The sequence below is a fragment of the Ambystoma mexicanum genome, chromosome 10 (assembly GCF_040938575.1).
Source record: "Ambystoma mexicanum isolate Mex_15411 chromosome 10, UKY_AmexF1_1, whole genome shotgun sequence".
Taxonomy (NCBI): domain Eukaryota; kingdom Metazoa; phylum Chordata; class Amphibia; order Caudata; family Ambystomatidae; genus Ambystoma; species Ambystoma mexicanum.
Window position 1 is genome coordinate 1020894989 of NC_090932.1, and position 19669 is coordinate 1020914657.

The 19669-nt window shown below is 46.2% G+C and overlaps 1 protein-coding gene across 3 annotated transcripts in view; it reads right to left on the reverse strand.

The window, feature by feature from the left end:
* Positions 1-10389, reverse strand: part of DVL3 (dishevelled segment polarity protein 3) — a 1011569-nt gene extending 1001180 nt beyond the window's left edge. For 2 of the 3 annotated variants that reach the window (XM_069618831.1, XM_069618833.1), the window contains exon 1: positions 9216-9509. In XM_069618831.1, the coding sequence (XP_069474932.1) occupies positions 9216-9376 (161 nt within the window). In that variant the 5' untranslated portion in view covers positions 9377-9509. Of the gene's footprint in view, positions 1-9215 lie in introns of all 3 variants that reach the window. The other variant, XM_069618830.1, reaches the window with a different exon arrangement.
* Positions 10390-19669: the final 9280 nt, after the last annotated feature.

A 19669-nucleotide genomic window follows, 5' to 3' on the forward strand; every position in this document is an offset into this window, starting at 1 on the left:
TTAATATGAATTGTTAAATATACGAATGATAAATCTAAATTCATAGTGCTAAATTGATTTAGTTCGTATAGAGGTTAGTTGCAGTAAATAACACCAACCTCACTTAGTACTGAGCGACCGAAATATTTCATACGGATCAGACTTAAGAATTTGCCTCAAGTAGGCAAAGATTCCATAAGTAATCCTGAATTACTTAAAACAGATACGTGCCGGTCTAATTGAGAAAGAACAGTCCTGACTTGCCATAGTCGCAAAGTAACACTTCATCTGGGTCAAAATATCACTTAGCTAGAGGGGTGATGATTCTATATTTTGGTGGATGCCTGGTCCCTCGTGAGTACCACTCACACAAGGGCGGCATGCATTTGTCTCTTAATATTACACACTCCGATGTTAGAAGCGTCAAAATCATGGCAACGGACATGGCGTCCCGTTTCCGGGCCTGAGGTCCTTGTGATAATAGTGTGGCTACTTCAGTGCCTGTAGTCTATTAAGTAAAATTAGAGTAATTAAATCATGCCTCCTAATTAGTCATACAGTACCTACTGTGCTTGCACTCGTCTGGTATTTGCAAATATAAAAACGTGTATAACATCGCCTTAACATGTGTGTGGTGCACTATCAATGCCTAATTCGTATTGCATATAGTTGGTTGTGTCCTACCTGCTGTGCTTGCACTTGAGTCTAGCATTCGCAGGCAGGGAAACATTTGTTATTTTTTGAACGTATTGCCTAATTTACATTACAAATCAAAGTGGTCTCGCATGAGCTTGGAGTATAATGAGTGAGAGGGTGTAAGGTAACTATACAGCTTGTACTACAGATAGTACAGTGCAAGACGATCCTAAATGACTCCAGTTGGACATGATCTTGATAAATGGGATTGTATAAGCAAATTGTGCAACTTGTGCTAGGGATGGTTCGCTGCAAGAGCATCATGCAAGACTCCTGCCAATGTATTGAGTGCCAACAGATATGGGTTAATGCCAAGACAGGACAAGTAAGAAGAGAATATCAAACTGGAGTCATTTAGGATGTTCTTGCACTGTACTATCTTTAGTGTGTAATATTAAGAGACAAATGTATGCAGCCCCCGTGTGAGCGTTACTCACGAGGGGCCAGGCAAAATATAGAATCATCAGACATCGAGGTAATTGATATTTTGACCCATATGAAGTGCTACTTTGTGAGTCTGGCAAGTCAGGACTGTCCTTTCTCAATTAGACTGACACATATCTGTTAAGTAATTCAGGATTACTTATGGAATCTTTGCCTACTTGAGGCAAATTGTTAAGTCTGATCCATATGAAATATTACTTTCACTCAGTACTAAGTGAGGTTGCTGTTATTTACTGCAACTAACCTCTACACAAACTAAATCAATTTAGCACTACGAATTTAGATTTATCGTTCATATATTTAACAATTCACATTAAAAGAAGCCAATCTATTTTAGGGACATATAACAACACCGGCAACAAACGACCGGATATTTCCAGTCCCATCTACCCATAGAGGTTTTGTGGAACTACGCATACGACCTATGGTGAGTGAGACGTTGTCTAGTATAGTTATATTCCGAGACTAAATGTCTCAATTTATTTCCACATTCCCATGTCTAATATTAATGATTCAAGATGCTCACTATAACCATCTTTTCAACCAAATGTCAGACTCTGATATATTACCAAATGTAGATGTAGCGCACATCATGAATGTATATTCTTTTTTTTGCTCAGATCTCTGAAGTATATAAAGTTTTGGTAAGCCAGCATGTTATATATTTTACTGTACAGGATACAAACTTGTTATGCGACACATTGCTAATGGTGTATATTCAGGAAGATGGAAACAATCACGTCAGGACCATCTGTGATCACCGATGCTACTGAACATAAAACAAATACACTGAACAAAAGTTCATACAAGTCAGCACATATGCCCAATGTCTATTTAGGCACAGCGTTTTATACTTCTGCATTTTACTCGCACTGTGGGTTATGGATTAATCAAACAATGTCTAGCAAAAACCAAAGCCTAGGGATGGTGGCATTCTGCAACGCTAATCATGAGCATGTAATGACTAAGCATCAAGCCCTATATTGTGCATGCGATTACGCAAACTATTAGATCCAGCAAAATGTTGATTAAAATTGTGTGTTTGAAGATAAGTTCTGAGTTTGACTTGCTTTTCCCTGTTTTGTGCTCCCGGCTCCCTTCGCCAGCCCGACTACCCAACATCTCAATTGACATGTAATGCATGTTAATAAATTCTTTGATAATATTGACTCTTATTTCTGTGATTATCTTTAATCGACAATGTTTCTCTTTTTTTCATTCTAAATCTGTGTTATGTCATATTGTCACATACTGTACTTTATCGTTTATTTTCATTAGAATGCTAATGTTTATGTTGCAATTTGGTGATAAATGTCAGCCTTGAGGACGACCTAGGGACGAAACACGTGTCGGCTTCGATTGAAAGCCATATACATCGCCTCATTAAACTAATATGCTGATGCAGAATCATTTGCGATTTTGGGGAATTTTTGTTCAGAGAATAAGTCTTATATTTACTTTACCCAGTGCAATCCACCAACCCCCACCCAACAAACTTATACTTCAAACACAGTATGATACAATGTATGACATTTTAGGAATGTAAATTGAATGTTTCCTTCTTGTAGGGTCCCAACCAACCAAATGTCCCGACATAAATGACATGCCTTCACCCATCCCATCTATTATCATATCTTTTATTGAATGCTTGTGATGGGTGATAAAAGGTTCCTGTATTTCTCCCAATTCAGGAAATCCTGTATTGCCCATTATAGATTTTAGCTTTTGGTCTAAGCAGGTCTTAAATTCACTTCGTGTATATAGCTGAGTGAAATTCAAACAGAGGCATTCCGTTTTTAACATGTCTTTGGTTTGTCTTAACTAAACTTGCTATTACATACATCAATGTTTTAAAGACCATTGTCTAGAATACTGTATGGGTCAGATGGTTCCCTTTTAGCCCCTTCGTGCTATGGAAGCACAAGACTTATTGAAGCATTAAAGCCCCACCAGATCACTCCATTGTGCGGTAAGTGACCACCACTCACGTTAGTGGTCCCAAGCCAGGGACGAGGGTCTCTAGTGCAAAGGTCGAGCACACAAAGCTTGATGGTAAGGGCTCCAATGCCATTAGAGCTTGTGCATGGGGGGAAAGGGCAGCCTTACCTCTGGCTTCCTGGGAAACAGTTTAGGTAGGTTTCTTTCACCAGTGCCCATTGTGGACACATCATGAAGCGAAGTTTGGAATCTAGCATTTTCAGGTGTTTAGAGCCTCCATTCCAAGCTTACATTGATGGATTAGGAGGTATAAGAACAACTACAAAGCATGGAACGAGGGCTTCAACTGTGTTCCGATTGTCGAAACAGGCGAAAAAAATGCTCCGATCAGACTTAGAATGGCGGCACAATCAAGATCAGACAATCATCCGACAGATAGTAAATGATTATTTCTATCACCATGGCTCTTCAAAGCCTACAATTTAAAATTCATAGCCTTGTGAAAGCGCCGGAAAGCACATAATACATGGCAGCCTTTTGTCTTAAAAGGAACATAGCACATAGAGTCTTGAACATCTTTGGCATAGGCATTTAGAAAGATCAATCCTTTCACAGAAAGCAGTGGAATCATGAAATGAACGTTGTACAGTTGCATATGTGGTTGTGCATCACATCAAATAGATTATACATTTAGCAGTGCAGAATGTAGCCAAACATGCTCTACTAAGGAATGGTACTTAAGCGGTTACTTTTGAGCGTGCCAATTAGCTATTTTTGTTTGCCTATTTATTTATTTCTTCATAAGACTAACTGTTGCTTTTCGCCACTTTAGAGGGTATGTTTACCGTTCGACTAACCTATGCTACAGGGTACAGGCTTGGAAGCTAATGGTGATGTTATTCAAGTTCCACCCAGACACAGAGGGTGGACCCTCTGTTGCTTCAAACCAAGTCCCAGTTAGATTCCAGCCAGGAATGGAACTTGTTCCTCTCTACCACCTTCTTCCTTTGTGCATTCCAATCCTCCATTCTATGAAGGGCCAACCAGTTACTGCACACAAGGGGCGCGACTGAGTCTCCTTGCCATCTCCTTCTGCTTACATTAAATGCTTCTTACCACATTCTCCATTCGCACAGCCAACTCTTGACTCTGCCATCTTTGGCAATTGTGCTTGGAAGTTTCAGAATTATTATTCAGAGGTTTGTGTTGGGACAGCGAAACCTAAACCTGGCAAACGAATCGTCAAGCTTTGGAGATCCACTTTATCACAGCCTCAAGAATATCACACAGCTGCCCCATATTATTAGTACTACATACTAATGGTAGCCTGATCCACGAGGGAGAAAGCCCCTCCAAAATGGCAGCCGCCATCCTGCACCCAGAGTGCCTTTGAACATGTCTCGCGAATTGAGCAGCATGATTGGCTGCCTCTACAACATATGGTGAGCCTACCCCCAAGCCCGCAGACGCATTTCAAAGGGCCGTTTCCAAGGGCCATCATGCCCGTCTTGGGATGTCCTCGATAGTCTGGCATGCCGACTGCCTCTGCACCATGCCAGGAGGAGGATCTGCGAGCAGCACCCACATCCGCGCGGTTTTCCAAACGGACGAAAATGATTTCTTGATAAAATCTTGCCTCCTACTGTTTGTAATTAAAACCCTATCAATAGTACAAGTAGTAGTTTTTGCTATAACCACCTGTCCCTCCCTCCACACACGTACTTCCTCCCTTCCTTGTACTTTGATTCTGCCGTTGTTCCTACCTGCAGTAACCTTCTAGCGTTCAGACTTCCCCAAGCACTTTGACAGCAAATGCCCTCCACTGCTAATTAGCATTGCACCCACTTTAGCTTTCAGAACTTGAGGCAGCAGCACCTTTCAAGCACTAACCTCACTAGCCAAGTGTTACCTAAACCTACCCCATTTCCTTCTGCACTCATGCACATCTGTACCCACCCACAACCCTAGCAACTGGCCCACACCTACTACTTATGCCAAGGCCAGTAGCATCGTTGCGGCCCTTCCCCGGAATGCAGAGTACAGCACCCATTACTTTGCAAAGACAGACCAAGCCCTTGATAGTACCGCAAGCACCTACCCCTTAGCCTATTTTAGCAGCCTCTCCCTCCCACAAGACACCTCAAACAGACATTCCCGTCTGAGTGACCGCACTGCCCTTATACCAAGACCCAGCCCAAAGCAAGTGGCACTCCCCCAACTTACCACTAGCAAACACCCTCCTAGGTGACCGCACACTAAATACCCTAAGGAGTAAGATATAAATCACAAGAACTTCCCAGCTCAAACAACCCCTCCAGTCCACTCCTCCCTCAAAAGATCAGGAATCCTACCTCCTCAGACAAAACAGAAACAAACGCTCCTCTCAAGTCCCAAGCGCTGCAAAGCAAGTCAGTAGTCAAAATTTTACCTCCCAGCCCACCCATCAAGCTCATACACGCACCACTCTTAAAAACTGTGGCCTCATCAATGCAAGATCTATTCCTGCACACGCCCTCGACATCCATGATTTGATCACCACCTGAAATCTCGACCTCCTTGCAACCACCGAAACCTGGCTTCAGGTTGCCTCAGGCCCTGCCCTGTCCATTGCAATCCCCCCACCCCCAGGTTTCACAATCTTCCACCGACAGATCTAATGCCGGGGTGGAGGAGTAGCACTCATAGCAAAAGACTCCTAGCCATTAGAGTCTGCAACTCTACACTCTGACAATTGTGATACCCGGTCTGTCAAACTGACCCTCTCAGACTCCAACATCATTACCCACTATACCATCTACTGCCCCCCCAGGCCCAGCACCCTCCTTCGAAGAGAACCTCTTACTCAATCGTGGTAATATTAAATCGACCTCCAAAATGATTCTTCTGGGAGATTTCCACCTGGGATACAATGACCCTTCAGATCTAGCTGCAACCTCTTTCGCCAGTTCACTGACGGCACTAGGTTTTCAACAAACTGTTAGCTCCCCTACGCACAATAAAGGACGCATCCTAGACTGGATTGCTGACCTAAACTGCCAGGTCAACATTATTGCAAACAACCCTTGTCCATGCTCAGACCATAACTTTGTGCATTTTACTATAGAGTTAAGGTAAGCATTCTTTATGTTAAAGAATCAGATATTGTGATTCGTGTTTGGCTTTGGCTGCCACAAGAGGTGAACAGAGGACACTATAGTCGAATACTTGTTATGCAGAAGTTCTTCCCTTTACTGCAAAGTTGTACTTTTTGTGCCAGTATTCATTAGCACAAAACTCTGTAAGCAAAACAACAAACGATATGGTGTCACACAAAAATTGAGGGCAGATATTGAAGTAACATCTGTCCACGGCAACAGAGTTGTGGGCAAAGTAGCACCCTCTCCGGAGTAAGAGGAAATGTAAGATGGTCCCATTTTAAGTTAAGCAAGCAGCATCTACACTGGCCTCAGAGTATTCTAATTTTCAGGGAGGGGGTGGAGGAGACCATTTAATAAATATCTTGCAATTATCACTTTTAATCACACCCAGGCAGTTGGAGCACTGCCTTCTGCATAATACTTTTCAGTTTCAGGATACTTTCCAACAAAGAATAATTTAATATCACTACATGACTCACTCCATCACATTTTCTTCAACTGTACATGCAGGCGACACACATTGTCACCTCTTCACAAATGGCCAGTCTGGTTTGGCTGATATTTTCTCCCAGGAAATGCTGGTACGTCACGTACAGCAGCCCACAAGCAGGAAACGGCGCAAAAGAACCGGAGGACGCGAGGAAGCCCAAGACCAAGGTGAGAGACTGGGAGCCAATACAGAAGGTACGGGACAGCCCGGGGACCTAAAGGGTACTATAGAAGCCAGTGTGAAGGGATCTGGGTCCCAAGAAAGAAATACAGAGGTCTGGGACCTGAGAAACTAATACAAAACGGACCTGGGACCCGAGAAAGAGAAATACTGAAACTGGGGTCTGGGGCCCGAGAAGGCAATGCAGAGGGGCCTGGGACCAGAGAGAGAGAGAAACCAATGTGAAGGGGTCTGGGATCCAAGGATAAGAAAGTATACCCAAGGATCAAGGACCCAGGTGTGCAGAGGACAAGGTCCTCCAACAAGCCCTCTTCTTTGTCGCAGTACCTGGTAGGATCAAATACCAGGTCTGTCCAAGTGAGTCACTGGAGGGGCTAACCGGTGGCATAAATACAAGCATAAGAAAGGCCAAGGGACAGAAGCCAGCCCCTCTACTTTGTGGAACTGTTAACAGGAGCCTGAAAAAGGCCAGGGGAATGGAGTCATTCTCCCTACTTGTGAACTGTGCTCGTCCAGAAGAAGGGAGTCATTCTTCTGTAACAACAAACCCTGATGTTTGCATATTTGTAGAACGCGATCATAGGATTAAATCCATATACTAGAGTTTTGGGTGGGACTTGGTTTAGAGGTGCCTGTAAAGGACTAGGGCATCTGCCTCCCTTTTTGTAGAATGCGGTAACCCACAAACGTACACTTTTTGTTACCAGATGGAATGTCAGTTACCTGCAAACACAGGGACAGCGTCTTTCTAAACGGAGCAATGCTGTGTCCTCTTCAAATCCTGGTAAGATCCTCGTTTAGGTGTATGGTGCAATCAGTGTAACCCTTGCACACCCTTTGTTTTGGGTCGAGTACAAAATGTGAAACTTTGACAACTGGTAACATTTGCCATAAAACAGACCGTTTGCACTGCAGTTAGAGATAGGCATCTTCCTGTTAAAAAAAGGCCATGCTCTCTTCCCGATAAACAAGGCCATGCTCTAAAAGCCCCAGAGACGGTCACTTAATGACATTCATTATCTGGCCTCTGGCTACCCAAAATAAGTCATCATGCCACGTGCAAGCTAAAAACCACTAATACCGCAACTTAGAGGCAACTTTAAACGTTCCCCAAGACCCGTGACAATAAAGCACGGCGTTTGTCAACAGATCACCTTGCAAAGCCTAGAATCCATTTTAGCGTGGACATAAACTGCCGCATAGACACAGTACGGAATGTTCCACATCAGGCGCCAAACAAAGCTCCAGCTACATTTGCCTGTTGAAAAGAAAGCAGGTAATGTAAAGTGTGCATGATTAAGGTGCCCATAGCTCCCCCCTCTTGGCACCCAAGAACGCATTTCATTTACAATTCAGCAAACACCGTATCCTTCTGCATATGCACCGATATCAGAAAACTGAGTACCTTGTTAGGAAACTGTAGACACACCATTGTGACTTTCGAGATCCGGGTATCCAGAGAAAACGCACGCAAAACATTTCGGAATAATCGGAAAGAAAGATTACGGAGGATCGGTAAGAACTTCCAAGGCCCGTTAAAATGCACGTACATATGCAGCTGCGTTCATTTACCCATACTGATAAGATTTAACGGCAAACACGTTGCCATGCATAAGCATCCAGGCATTGAATCAGATTATATAAGACATTTTAAGGGACGGCCAAGATGGCCAATAAATACAAATAACGCCCTTTAGATTTTGGGACTGTGCGCGCTCGTCACCACGATCAACAACAATCAAGAATCTAATGTATGGGACAACCTAGGAAAATACAATTAGGCACACTCGTGTATTTGCTTAGAAGTGCACATTATCACTACATTAAAATTGACAATGGCACTTTGTAAAATCCGTTTATCAAAAGAATAATTCGAAGGAAATAGTTGTAAAATTTGACTTAAGATGAAATTTGAGAGGACACGTGTAATTTGATCGAGGCATTAGCATAATGTCTTGTTAAGATGAAGCCATTAAATCACTTTTTTGAGTGCAATGCATCACAAAGTAAACTATAACACAATAATTGCATATACACAAAATGAAGTCATCACATATTTATTAACCATTCAATCTTCACATAATCAGGCAGGTTAAAATAATCTCTGATGACTTCAGAAGTATCTTGTGATGGCTTCAACTGGTCAAATTTCGCACACAAATTGTGCTACCAAGACAATGCTCCGTTAGTGATTAGAATGCATGATGAATGTCTGCATATTTGCTCTAGAGTGATATTAAAAAATAAAAGAGCCCAGCTTCAGTTGTGAAGACTTTCTTTCATCATCTCACCAACATTAAACAGAGATGCACAGCGTCAAGAGTGCCCTACTAATATTATTTTCTACTCACCCAAAGTCATCATCCATTGACTTGAAAAAGAACTTGTAGTTGGGCTTGTTCACAATGCCCTTGAAGTCCCCCAGAGTGACCAGTTCTGCCGGAATGGGCAGCTTCACCAGGTACGGTGTCTCTTGCTCATCCAGGTGGTAAATTACCTTTGTCTCCCCCATGTTTACTGGCCAAACCAAGAGACTAACCAACACTAAACGTCAGAGGCTTCTTCACTCGCCAGAGGTGTTACTCCAATAAACACCGAGTAGATATAAATGCCAATCCAATTAGGTGCCACATTTACAGTTCCTGGGTGTGCAGCAGCAAGTCCAGCCCGTTGAACCCCAGAGAAGGACATCAGTGGTCCTGGCGAAGGCCACTCACTACCTCAGATACTGCAGCACAAATTGAAGTAATGTGCACCGGAAGGTGAAGAATTCATCATTAAAGAGTTGACAATGCAGTGTTCGAGCCCCAAGTCTGTGATCGCCTTTCCAGAGCATAAAGCTCGCTTGGTCTAAGCATCAATTACATTCCAATCCCAAGGATTAACAGCGTGATATGCAAGACCAACAAGCCCAAGATGCCCCAGAGTCCGATACGCGATAAAAATGGGACCAATAGAAGAGACCAGGGTGCCAAAGGCTAACACACCAGGACCACTAGTCCAAGCCAACAAAATAATCCCGAGTGCAAGATCCTAGAACTAGTCGCAACACAGTCTGGACACCAAGTCGCCCGATTCCAAACTTCAAGGGTCCGGAGCCTGATGTCACGGAGGACAGAGTGTAATGGCATTGGAGCCTGTTTTACTGGGGTCCGGAGTTCAAGGCGCAGGAACCCCACACAGGTTCTACCACAGGCTGCGCATGAATGACCCAGAGTCTGAAGTTCCAAAATAGGAGGCACCGCGTTCTGAGGTTCTGCGCCGACCACACTGTGGCCCCGAGTCCAAATGTCAAGAGTCGTGTGCTCCAAAGCAGAAGGTATGTTACCCAGCTTGCCTGAAATCCATAATTCAAGGTCCTAGGCGTTCCTGTGATGGCCCAACAAACCCGGTCCGCAGTCCTAAAGCCAGCGTTGGAGCGCACCGTTCCGACTCCAGAACAGCCTGCGATGGAGCCCAGTGTTTTGAGCCGGCTGCCTTGGAGCCCTGAGCGGCGCCCCCTTCAGATGGTAGTGTCTAGTTCCCATCCGAGAAATGGACCTTAGCAACGCTATGTTCCCTCTCCATCACGTGGGTTGCACGCTCTGGCGTGTCTGGGAAGTCACGTGCCTCGGGATAAGAGGTTCATCAATGTGTTGTCTTTACAGGGCATATCACGAGTGGGAGGACTGGCGTACTAGCCTCTTGGCCGACAGGGGAAGGTCGGAACTTGAGACAGCATCGTAGTCGAGTAATGCGGCTAGTTATTTTTTTGTTTTGGCACACAGTGTCTTTTTTGTTCTGCCCGCTGGAGGGGAGTATTTTCGGGATTTGTTGTGTGGCATAGAGGGGGGAGACGTGTTTTGTGCAGTGGGAAATACTTGACTAGTTATCTTGTGAAGACGGCAGTGGTCGAAGTGTACAAAAAGAAGTACTGGAGCTGTGTTCCCTGCTGGCCTGCCCTGCATCCCACAAACCCCATCACTGCTCTCCCTCCCATTTGAAATTCATACCCCCAAACAAACACACTTGCTGTTTAAGGGAATGCTCAATGAAGTGCACTGAGGAACACGTTTAAACGTCTTTCTATGCTTTTATTTTACAATGAAACCATTCCAGAACGGTTAATTTTTAAAATAAAAGTATGAACAGTACAACTTAAGAAAAAAAAGTAGAGGGGCACCGCAACCGCCCCTGGCAGAGGGACACAGTTGGGTATGAATTTCCAGCATAGCAGTTTACATAAACCGGGCATTTGTCCATCTTTGTACCACCACATTTGCTCATTTTCTTTGCACCTTTCTTTTCCCTCCCAGTAACATGCAGAATGAGACATGTCTTCCTTTTGCCATAAAAAGGCCACAGATTTATTTTCACAACATAATACATTCCAAACACTGCAAACAACACCACTCTGTGAAAATAGTACCAAAGGTGCAGCGACTGCTCCGTGTCCACAAACCTGCTTCCCCCTTTCCCAAACAAAGTCCACAGTAGGCCCAACTCCCCCCAACCCTTCCTGTTCCTGGGCTGGGGGAGTGCCGTTTTTTCGGGGGAAGCTGAGCCCTCAACACTACCACCAGACTCCCCCACCGCTTAGGCCCCCAAAAGGTGCTGGTCCCAAGAAGGGCGAAGACCCTTGCGTCTTTCCCATGGTTCATTCGGAGACTGTATCTTGCCACTGGTCGCCAAAACGCTGCTTCGCCGTCCCGTGACATCAACGGCCAGGCTTTGCCGTACCGCTGTTCCTTATGCAGAGTGGGTGGGTGGAAAACGAAAAACAAGTCCTCTGGTGCGGCGGGCGTCCTTCTGCTTGGGGCTGGATGCTCCTGCAGCAGGACGCTCGCCTGCTTAAATGCCACTAGGCACGCCCCATCCTTTGTTGCCCTTCGCAGATTTGCCTTTGATTTTGCCTCGCTCGCCACGGCCTTACCCAGGGGGGAGGGAGGAGAAGGACCCTGCCCACGTTATCCGGGTACCGCCTCCATTTTTCTCCGTCGTCACCTCCATAACCTGGGCATTTGTCCATCTTTGTACCACCACATTTGCTCATTCTCTTTGCCCCTTTCTTTTCCCTCCCAGTAAGGTGCAGAATGAGACATGTCTTCCTTTTGGCATAAAAAGGCTGCAGACTTATTTTCACAACATAATTAATTCCAAACAATACCACTCTGTGAAAATAGTTACGAAGGTGCGGCTACAGCTCTGTGTCCACAAACCTGCTTCCACCTTTCCCGAACAAAGTCCACAGTAGGCCCAACTCCACCCAACCCTTCCTGTTCCTGGTCAGGGGCAGTGCTGTTTTTTTCGGGGAAAGCTGAGTCCTCATTGCTACCACCAGACGCCCCCGCCGCTAAGGCCCCCAAGAGGCGCTTGTCCCAAGAAGAGCAAATACCCTTCGGCTCTCCCATGGCTCATTCAGAGACTGTGGGCCTGATTCATGGAAGTGTGTTATAATGGCGCAATCCCATAGGAAAACGTTCCATGAATCAAGCCCTGTATATTGCCACTGGTCGCCAAAACACCACCACACGAAAGGTTGGTTACTGCCCACGCAGCTCCCCCTTTTCCAATTTTACAATTCCAGGAGCTTCGTGCAAACATTCCAGTAAAACTGATCCATCCCAGATGCCGACAAATGCACTCCATCCTTCGAGTAATACTCCAGGGATTTTAAATGAATCAAACCGTGTCTGATCTGGGGAAAACCTCTGCCCCTGCAAAATTTTGCCATTGCGCCATTCAATTTTCTTCTCGGCTTCTCCACCGCTGAGTGATTCTCGGTGCCCCTCCGTTCCTGCTTTGGAATGATCTCCGACCACAAAATTTTGCCCAGCTGCGCGGACAACTCCTGTAACGAAAACATCATGTCCCTCAACTCCCCCCCCCCCCCCCCCAGGCTTGTCAAGTCGTTCCCTCCTAAGTGTATAATCAGCACATTCGGCCTTTGCTGCTTACCCAGCAATTTGGTGATATGCCCATACAGCTGAGCCCATCTCATTCCGGGCACCCCATGCCACCAAAGCCGGTACTCGCTGGTGGTCTCTTCCTCTCTCGGCCGTCCAGCCCGGCCAGGCCCTCAACACAAATGAATGCCCTACTACCCAGACGGACCGTCTCCTCCTCCGTGACGCTGCTAGTTAGAAGGAGATGAGAAGGAAGCTGTTAACACTACATTTTATCCGGCCTGATGGATCTCCTGAAACACCCAGATTTCCATCCCCTATTCTCCTGATTTCTTCCGGACCCAGGCCCACCTCAGCCGCCGATGTGGCTTCCCCTATCCTGAAGGAGTGGGTCCCAAACACCCCTTCCGTTATCCCCATCTTCTCCAATGCCATGTCCATGACCCTCCTGGACTGGAACTGGCTCAACGCTGACCCGTCCTGTGCAAGAAAAGAGGAGCCCCTGCACCCACCGGCTGCCTATGCTGGAGGTATGTTGCCAAGCCCGTTACAGGGCACACTATGCTCCCTTGCTTGTTTTATTTATTTATTGCATTTGATTACACACCCAAACCCTTAGGTATCACGGCGTACATGCATCTTGATCGTACATCTTAGGAATTATCATCGTAAAGACTTTGGTTGCAGCAACATGGTTATTTGCATCATATTCATACATTTAGGATTGCACAGTCATGTTACAAACAGTGTGGTTTCATAGTTGTGTAATAGTTAGCTTGGGTGGTTAGTATTTATTGAAAAGACAAGTTTTTAATTGCTTCTTGAACATTTGGAAAGAGGCCTCGTTGGTGAGGTGGATGTGTGAGTTCCAAATACATGGGGCTGCTATGGGGAAGCTGGAATTGCCTGCTCTGGTGGTGGTGGTGAAACCTGGGTTGTGGAGGTGTGTATTGTTTTTGGATCTGAGGGATCTCGTTGTGGCTTTGCTGGATTTGGTTTGATTGAGGTAGGTGGGTGCTGTGTCAGAGATGCATTTATGGGTAATGGTAAGTGTTTTGTGGAGGATTCTTGCTTGTACCGGTAGCCAGTGTGTATCTCTTCTGTGTTGGGAGATGTGTTCTCTTCTATTAATACCTAGGGCAGCTCTAAGGGCTTTGTTTTGCAGGAGTTGTAGTTTGGTTATGTTTTTTTTTTTAGGTGCCTAGCAGTGAAATATTGCAATAGTCCAGCTTTGTGAGGATTAGGGCTCTGGCGAGTGTCAGGCAGTTTTCAGTGGAGTGGAAGGGTTTGCTTAAGGTAATGAGTTTGGCTTTGTATGCAGTGGAGGAGGCAAGAGCGCTAATATGATTTGTCATGGAGAGGTTAGAGTCGAGACTCCTAAGGTTTTGACTTTGTGTGATATGGTAATAGGGGTGCCATCTATCAGGATGGAAGTATAGTCGGACAGGAGTTTACTGAGTTTGGCTGGGGAGCTGATTATGAGGATCTCTGTTTTTTCTCCATTTAGGCAGAGACTATTGTTCGCAATCCAATTTTGGATGAGAGAGTAGATTTTGTTGAGACAGGCAGTATCCTGTTCTAGATTACCTGAGATGGGGATAAGTATTTGCGTAGCATCGGCAAAGTTTGTATAAATTACTCCCATGGCGTCTAGTGCCAAAAGAGTAGCTTTGTCTATGCATTCTATAGTGTTGGGGAGAGGCAGGACCCTTGTGGTACTCCCAGAGGTGCTGGTATGGGATCGGCTGCTTCTTCTCCTAGGGCAACTCTTGATGTACAGTCTGAGAGGAAGGATTTTATCCAGGTTGTGGCTTTCTTTGAGAAGTGGAAGTTGGTGGAGAGGGTGCTGCATAATTTGTCATGGTCGACTAAATCAAACGCAGCGGAGAGATCTAGTAATAGGATGCCCAGTTTGCCAGAGTTCCTAATAGAGTCCATCTGTTTTTTTTAATCAAGGAGGGCAGTCTCCGTGCTGTGGCTGGGCCGGAATCCTGATTGTCTGTCCCCTAATAAGTGGTACTGTTCTTGGTGGGTTTGGACTTGGGAGTGGGCTATTTTGTCGATTTTATGGAGAAAGGGTACAGTTGTTATGGGCCTTTGTGACTTGTTTAAAGTGGAAATCAGGTATATCAGATTTAATGGCGGCATCGGGCAGATGGATGGGGTAGTGGTAGGTTTGAGGAGCTTTTTTTGTGAAGCTATTTTGTTTTGGAGTGTGTTCACTTTGGAGGATAGTGCATCTTGTATGGTGGTACACCATGCTTTGCCGATGGTAATGGGGCTGATGGGTTGGATAGGGGATTCAAGTTCTTTAATGGTGAATAATTCTTTTGTGTTAGAGGCTGCATTGGCTATCCGATTGTTAAGAGAGTCTGCTTTGTGGTTGACTATGTTGCGATTGTGGGTTTTGGACAGTTGTTATAGTTTGATTTGGAGTTGTGGGGAGGGTTTTGTTCTGATTAAATGTTCTAGAGCTCTTTTTTCACTTCTGAGTTCTTTAAGATCTTCATTGAACCAGGGTAAGCTACGTTTGGGTTTGGGTATTTTAGTTTTGAGTGGGGCTACTTCGTTTATTGCTGATTTTAGGCGTTGGTGGTAGTGGTCTCTATATTAGTGAGGTCTAGCGGTTTGGAGTTAAGTAGGTTGCTGGTCAAAGGGTTGAGGTTTTCAGAGGGGAGTTTATGTGCGTTTCTGACTTGGATATGTGCTTGGTTAGGAGTTTTAGTTATTAGGTCTGAATTTAGGTTTATGCTGAAGTGAATTAGGTGGTGGTCAGTCCATAACATCTTGTGGATGTCTACTATGGTTACTGTGGTGTTAAGGGTGAGTATCCAGTCGAGGATTCTGCCTTTGGAGGGGGTGGGCGCGTTCACTATTTGAGTGAATTGCATCTTGCAGAAGGCCTTGTGGCATGCTGTTGCTTTGTTATCTCAAGGGTCATTATAACCTAGGTTGAGGTCTCTTAGGAGTATATATTTGGTTTTAGGTTTGAGCGTAGGTGTAATTCATAGAGGTAAGTCTATATCTGGGTTGGTAGGGGTACTTGGAGATCTGTAAACTTATTAGGAAGTTAATTGTTGACTTTGGGCTGGTGGCTAGTTTGAGAACGATGATTTTGTATCCCGCTAGTGATTCCATTTTGCACTCCCTGAACTGTAATGAGGTTTTGTGGATTATGGCCACTCCTCCTCCTATAGCATCTAGGCGATCAGTTCGAAGGAGGGTGCCATCCTCTGGGACAGCTAATGTGATTTGTGGGCCTGGGGCAGTGTGTATCCATGTTTCCGTGAGGACCAGGAAGTCGAGTTTGAGTTCTAATATACAATGGTGTATATCGATTGCGTGTGCTCCTAGGGATCTTACATTTAGTAGGGCTCCTGATAGTGCTTCACTGTGTTTGGGTGGACTTGTAGGCGGGATCAGGTGCGTCTGGGGTTGTATCACTGTGATGTTGGGTAGGACTTGCAGAGTCTCATTATCAATGGTAGGTTGCTGAGCATGTTATAGGGTTCTTTTTGTCTGGGTGTTATGGATGTAATGTACGGTTGAGTCACGAAGGGGGTCTGTTGGGTTTTGAGGGTGAGGTGATGGTGGAGGGTGCGTGTTGAGTCTGTCAATTCTTGTGGGTACTGAGCAGGGTCTGGATGTGGCTGTAGTATGTATGGTTCTGGAGGATATGCATGTGATGCGTGTTCTACCTAGTATTGGTACAGTTTGGCTTTGAGAAGTCAGTGTAATAGGGAAAGCGGGGGTGTTGGGGAGGAAAAAGGGGTGGTGTCTGTGACAGTGGAGTCGGGCAAGGCTAGGAACCTTCTGAGCAGGCTATGTTGTTCAGATTTGAGGCTGCTGTGTTGCCGAAGGTGGTAGTGATGGGGAGGTGGGGGAGGGGGTGTGTGTGTGTGTATATGTGTGTGTATAGATGGGCATAGTTTGGGGTGTAGTGGCACTGTATAGTTGAGGATGAGGATGAGTGCATGGGGGCGGAACCCTCTGGGTGCTCTCCGAATCTTGTTGCAATGCTCAATATTCTGGGGCATGTGAGTGTCAATGACTTGATGTTTGTGTTGCTGCATTGGGGCAGGTGAGCTGATATGTTGCGAGGGAGGCTGGTAGCGCGTGGGCGGGGAGGTACAGCAGTAGGTAACTCATGTGGTCTGTTACCGATAGGTCAGGATATGGCCTGTGGATCACTGGGGTAATATGACAATGGGCTAGTGCATAGAATATGCGCACTGGGTAGGGTGTCTTAGTGTAGCGCGGCTAGGTACGGCACAGCGGTCTATGGTGGTGGTTTTACTGGGGTCAGTTAGACACTGTCCGAGTTTAGCTACTAATCATATTTGGGCGCAGATTGGTGCAGCAGGGAGCGCAGTCAGTAGGGATCACGGGGCTGGTCGCAGGTATCAGGCTAGCGTCTTATTATAGCAATAATACATTTCAAACATGGTATAGCTTTACAGTCAGTTGTACATAAGGCATAGGCATACAATAATGGTGACAGTGTTAGATGTATATTGCAGTGGTTTGCTTCTATGCATTTAGTATAAAGTACATATTTGAGAAGTGCTAGACATTGATTGAAAAGGAGTTGGGCAAGATGAGGTTACCGCCTGCTTCATAGTCACGGTATGTACAAGTAGGGATCACTTACAGGGCATGGTGGTAATCAGGGTGGTGATACTAAGTAAAATATAGTGGATGGGTTAACATAAAGGTCTTGGGTTGCGAGATTGTCAGTCTTTACCAGTTCACTGGCTGGTCCATTGGCGATATGGGATTGTGAGGTTTCCATGCTAGTTCAAGTCAAGCATAGTGGCTGGCCCTGGGCTCTGCTAGGCTTGTGACAGGCTCAGGACAGGAGCCTTCTTCCGGGGCCTTACTCCGATAGGTCGGCTCTCGCCTGCTGGCGCGGGCTGATAACCTAATAGAGTTTGCCACAGGCAATCAGTGCGGAGCCAGGCAAAAGAGGTGATTGTAGCTGGAGAGTTGGGCACTGGGGAATGCGTCGGCCATTTTAGCAAAGGCACGTGTTTTGTTGCAGAAATGGGCTGATCTCCGTGGGTGGCGAGGAGAGGAAGCGCCTGTGCAACATGGCAAACCACCCGCAGGATTTCAATTAAACTGTGCAGTTTCACAATATCAATGGGCCGCCTTGCATTTGGCTTCCTCTCGGCTTGATTGGCCCAACCCCTCATCGCCATCACAATGTAATGCTCCTTGGTGGGGTCGGCTTTGCGCCCTACTTTGAAATAATCTAGTTTTCCCAGAGCGCCAGCCCCATCCAATAAATGCGCGTACTGGCAATCCGCTCTACCCATCCCTTAACACTTCGTCCTGGAAGGTCAAGAACCACTCCCAGCACTCCTTGTACCTTCTTGCTGTGCCAGGCGCCAGAGCACTGTGTATTAAAGAACTCCGATCCCCCCAATCATGCCCCTCCACTATGCCTTAAATGGGGTCATCGTCTTGCTTGCTTCTGGGCAGTTCCCCCAAAACCTCTCTCACTGCAAACGAGAGAAAGAGTCACCGGCCATGTTTTTCACCCCTGGAATATGCAGTGCTCTAACTTCAGTGTTCAATGTAAGCAAGCATTATGTGAGCTCTCTCAGATGCTTCAATACCCTTGAATTGCTGGACATCCCCTGATTGATGATCTGGACCACTGCCAAATTGTCAGACCAGAGCAAGACCTTTTTGTAATTCAACTCTTTTCCCCCACAACTTGAAAGCCACCACAATAGGGAACAATTCCAGCAACGTGATCTCCCTGGATCCCCTCCTGGTGCCATACTGCCGGCCAGGCTTGGCCACACCACTTGCTCCCCAAAATAGCCGAAACCATGGGAGCCGAAGAATCTGTGAACAGTTTGAGCTCATCGCTGTTGGCCCACTCCCCCCTCTATAGCAGGACACCATTAAACCCATCCCACATTCTGAGGTCCTCCCTCAGCCCCCAGACGCACATGCTGTGATGCGAGCTGCAAACCCACCGTTTTGAGCTCAATACTCCTAGAGAACACCTTCCCCGCAGGGAGGACCTTTCCCATAAAGTTGAGGGTACCTGCCAATGATTGGAGCTCCTGTCCCTCAAATCCTTGATATTTTCCTTCAATTTGAACACCTTGTCCTTGGGCAGCGCGCACTCCCCTGCAACTGAATCAGTCTCGATCCCCAGGAATGTCAGCTGTGTGACCGGGCCAACAGTCTTGCGTTCGATCTCCTGCTCTTCCTCTGACCCCTCTGCTGACACCCCCTCTCCCTCTCTGCCTTTCCCCTCTTCTCCGCAGACGAGGTTTCTAGACAAGTCAGATCTATGAAAGTCTCGTCAAAACAGGTCAACTCCCTGGCTCCTGCCCTGGCTGATTTCTGCAATCACTCCTTCGCCATTGGAGTCTTGCCATCCCCGCTGAAGCACTCCCTTGTGCACCCTCTTCTTAAGAAACCCTCTGCCGACCCCTCCTGCCCGGCTAACTACCGCCCAATCTCCATCACTCCCTTCCTGGGCAAACTCCTGGAGAAATTGGCCATCTCCCATCTTAATCTCCACACCGAATCTGTTGGTTGTCTTCATCACCACCAGTCAGGCTTCAGGGCTGCTAGAAGCACGGAAACTGCTCTCCTGAACATCTGTGAAGACCTGCTCTCCAACCTTGATTCCAACACCCCGTGTGTCCTCATCTTGCTTGACCTCTCTTCTGCCTTCGACACTGTCACCCACACCATCCTGCTCAACTGTCTCCGTGATAACTTGGGTATCACAGGACAGGCTCTGGCGTGGCTGACTTCTTTCCTTTCTGACCGACCCTCCCAGGTCCAACTTGGGTCCTTCCTCTCCGATATCTTTCTCTCTACCTGTGGTGTCCCCCAGGGATCTAACCTCTCCCCATGGCTGTACAACCAATACCTGGCACTTCTTGCCC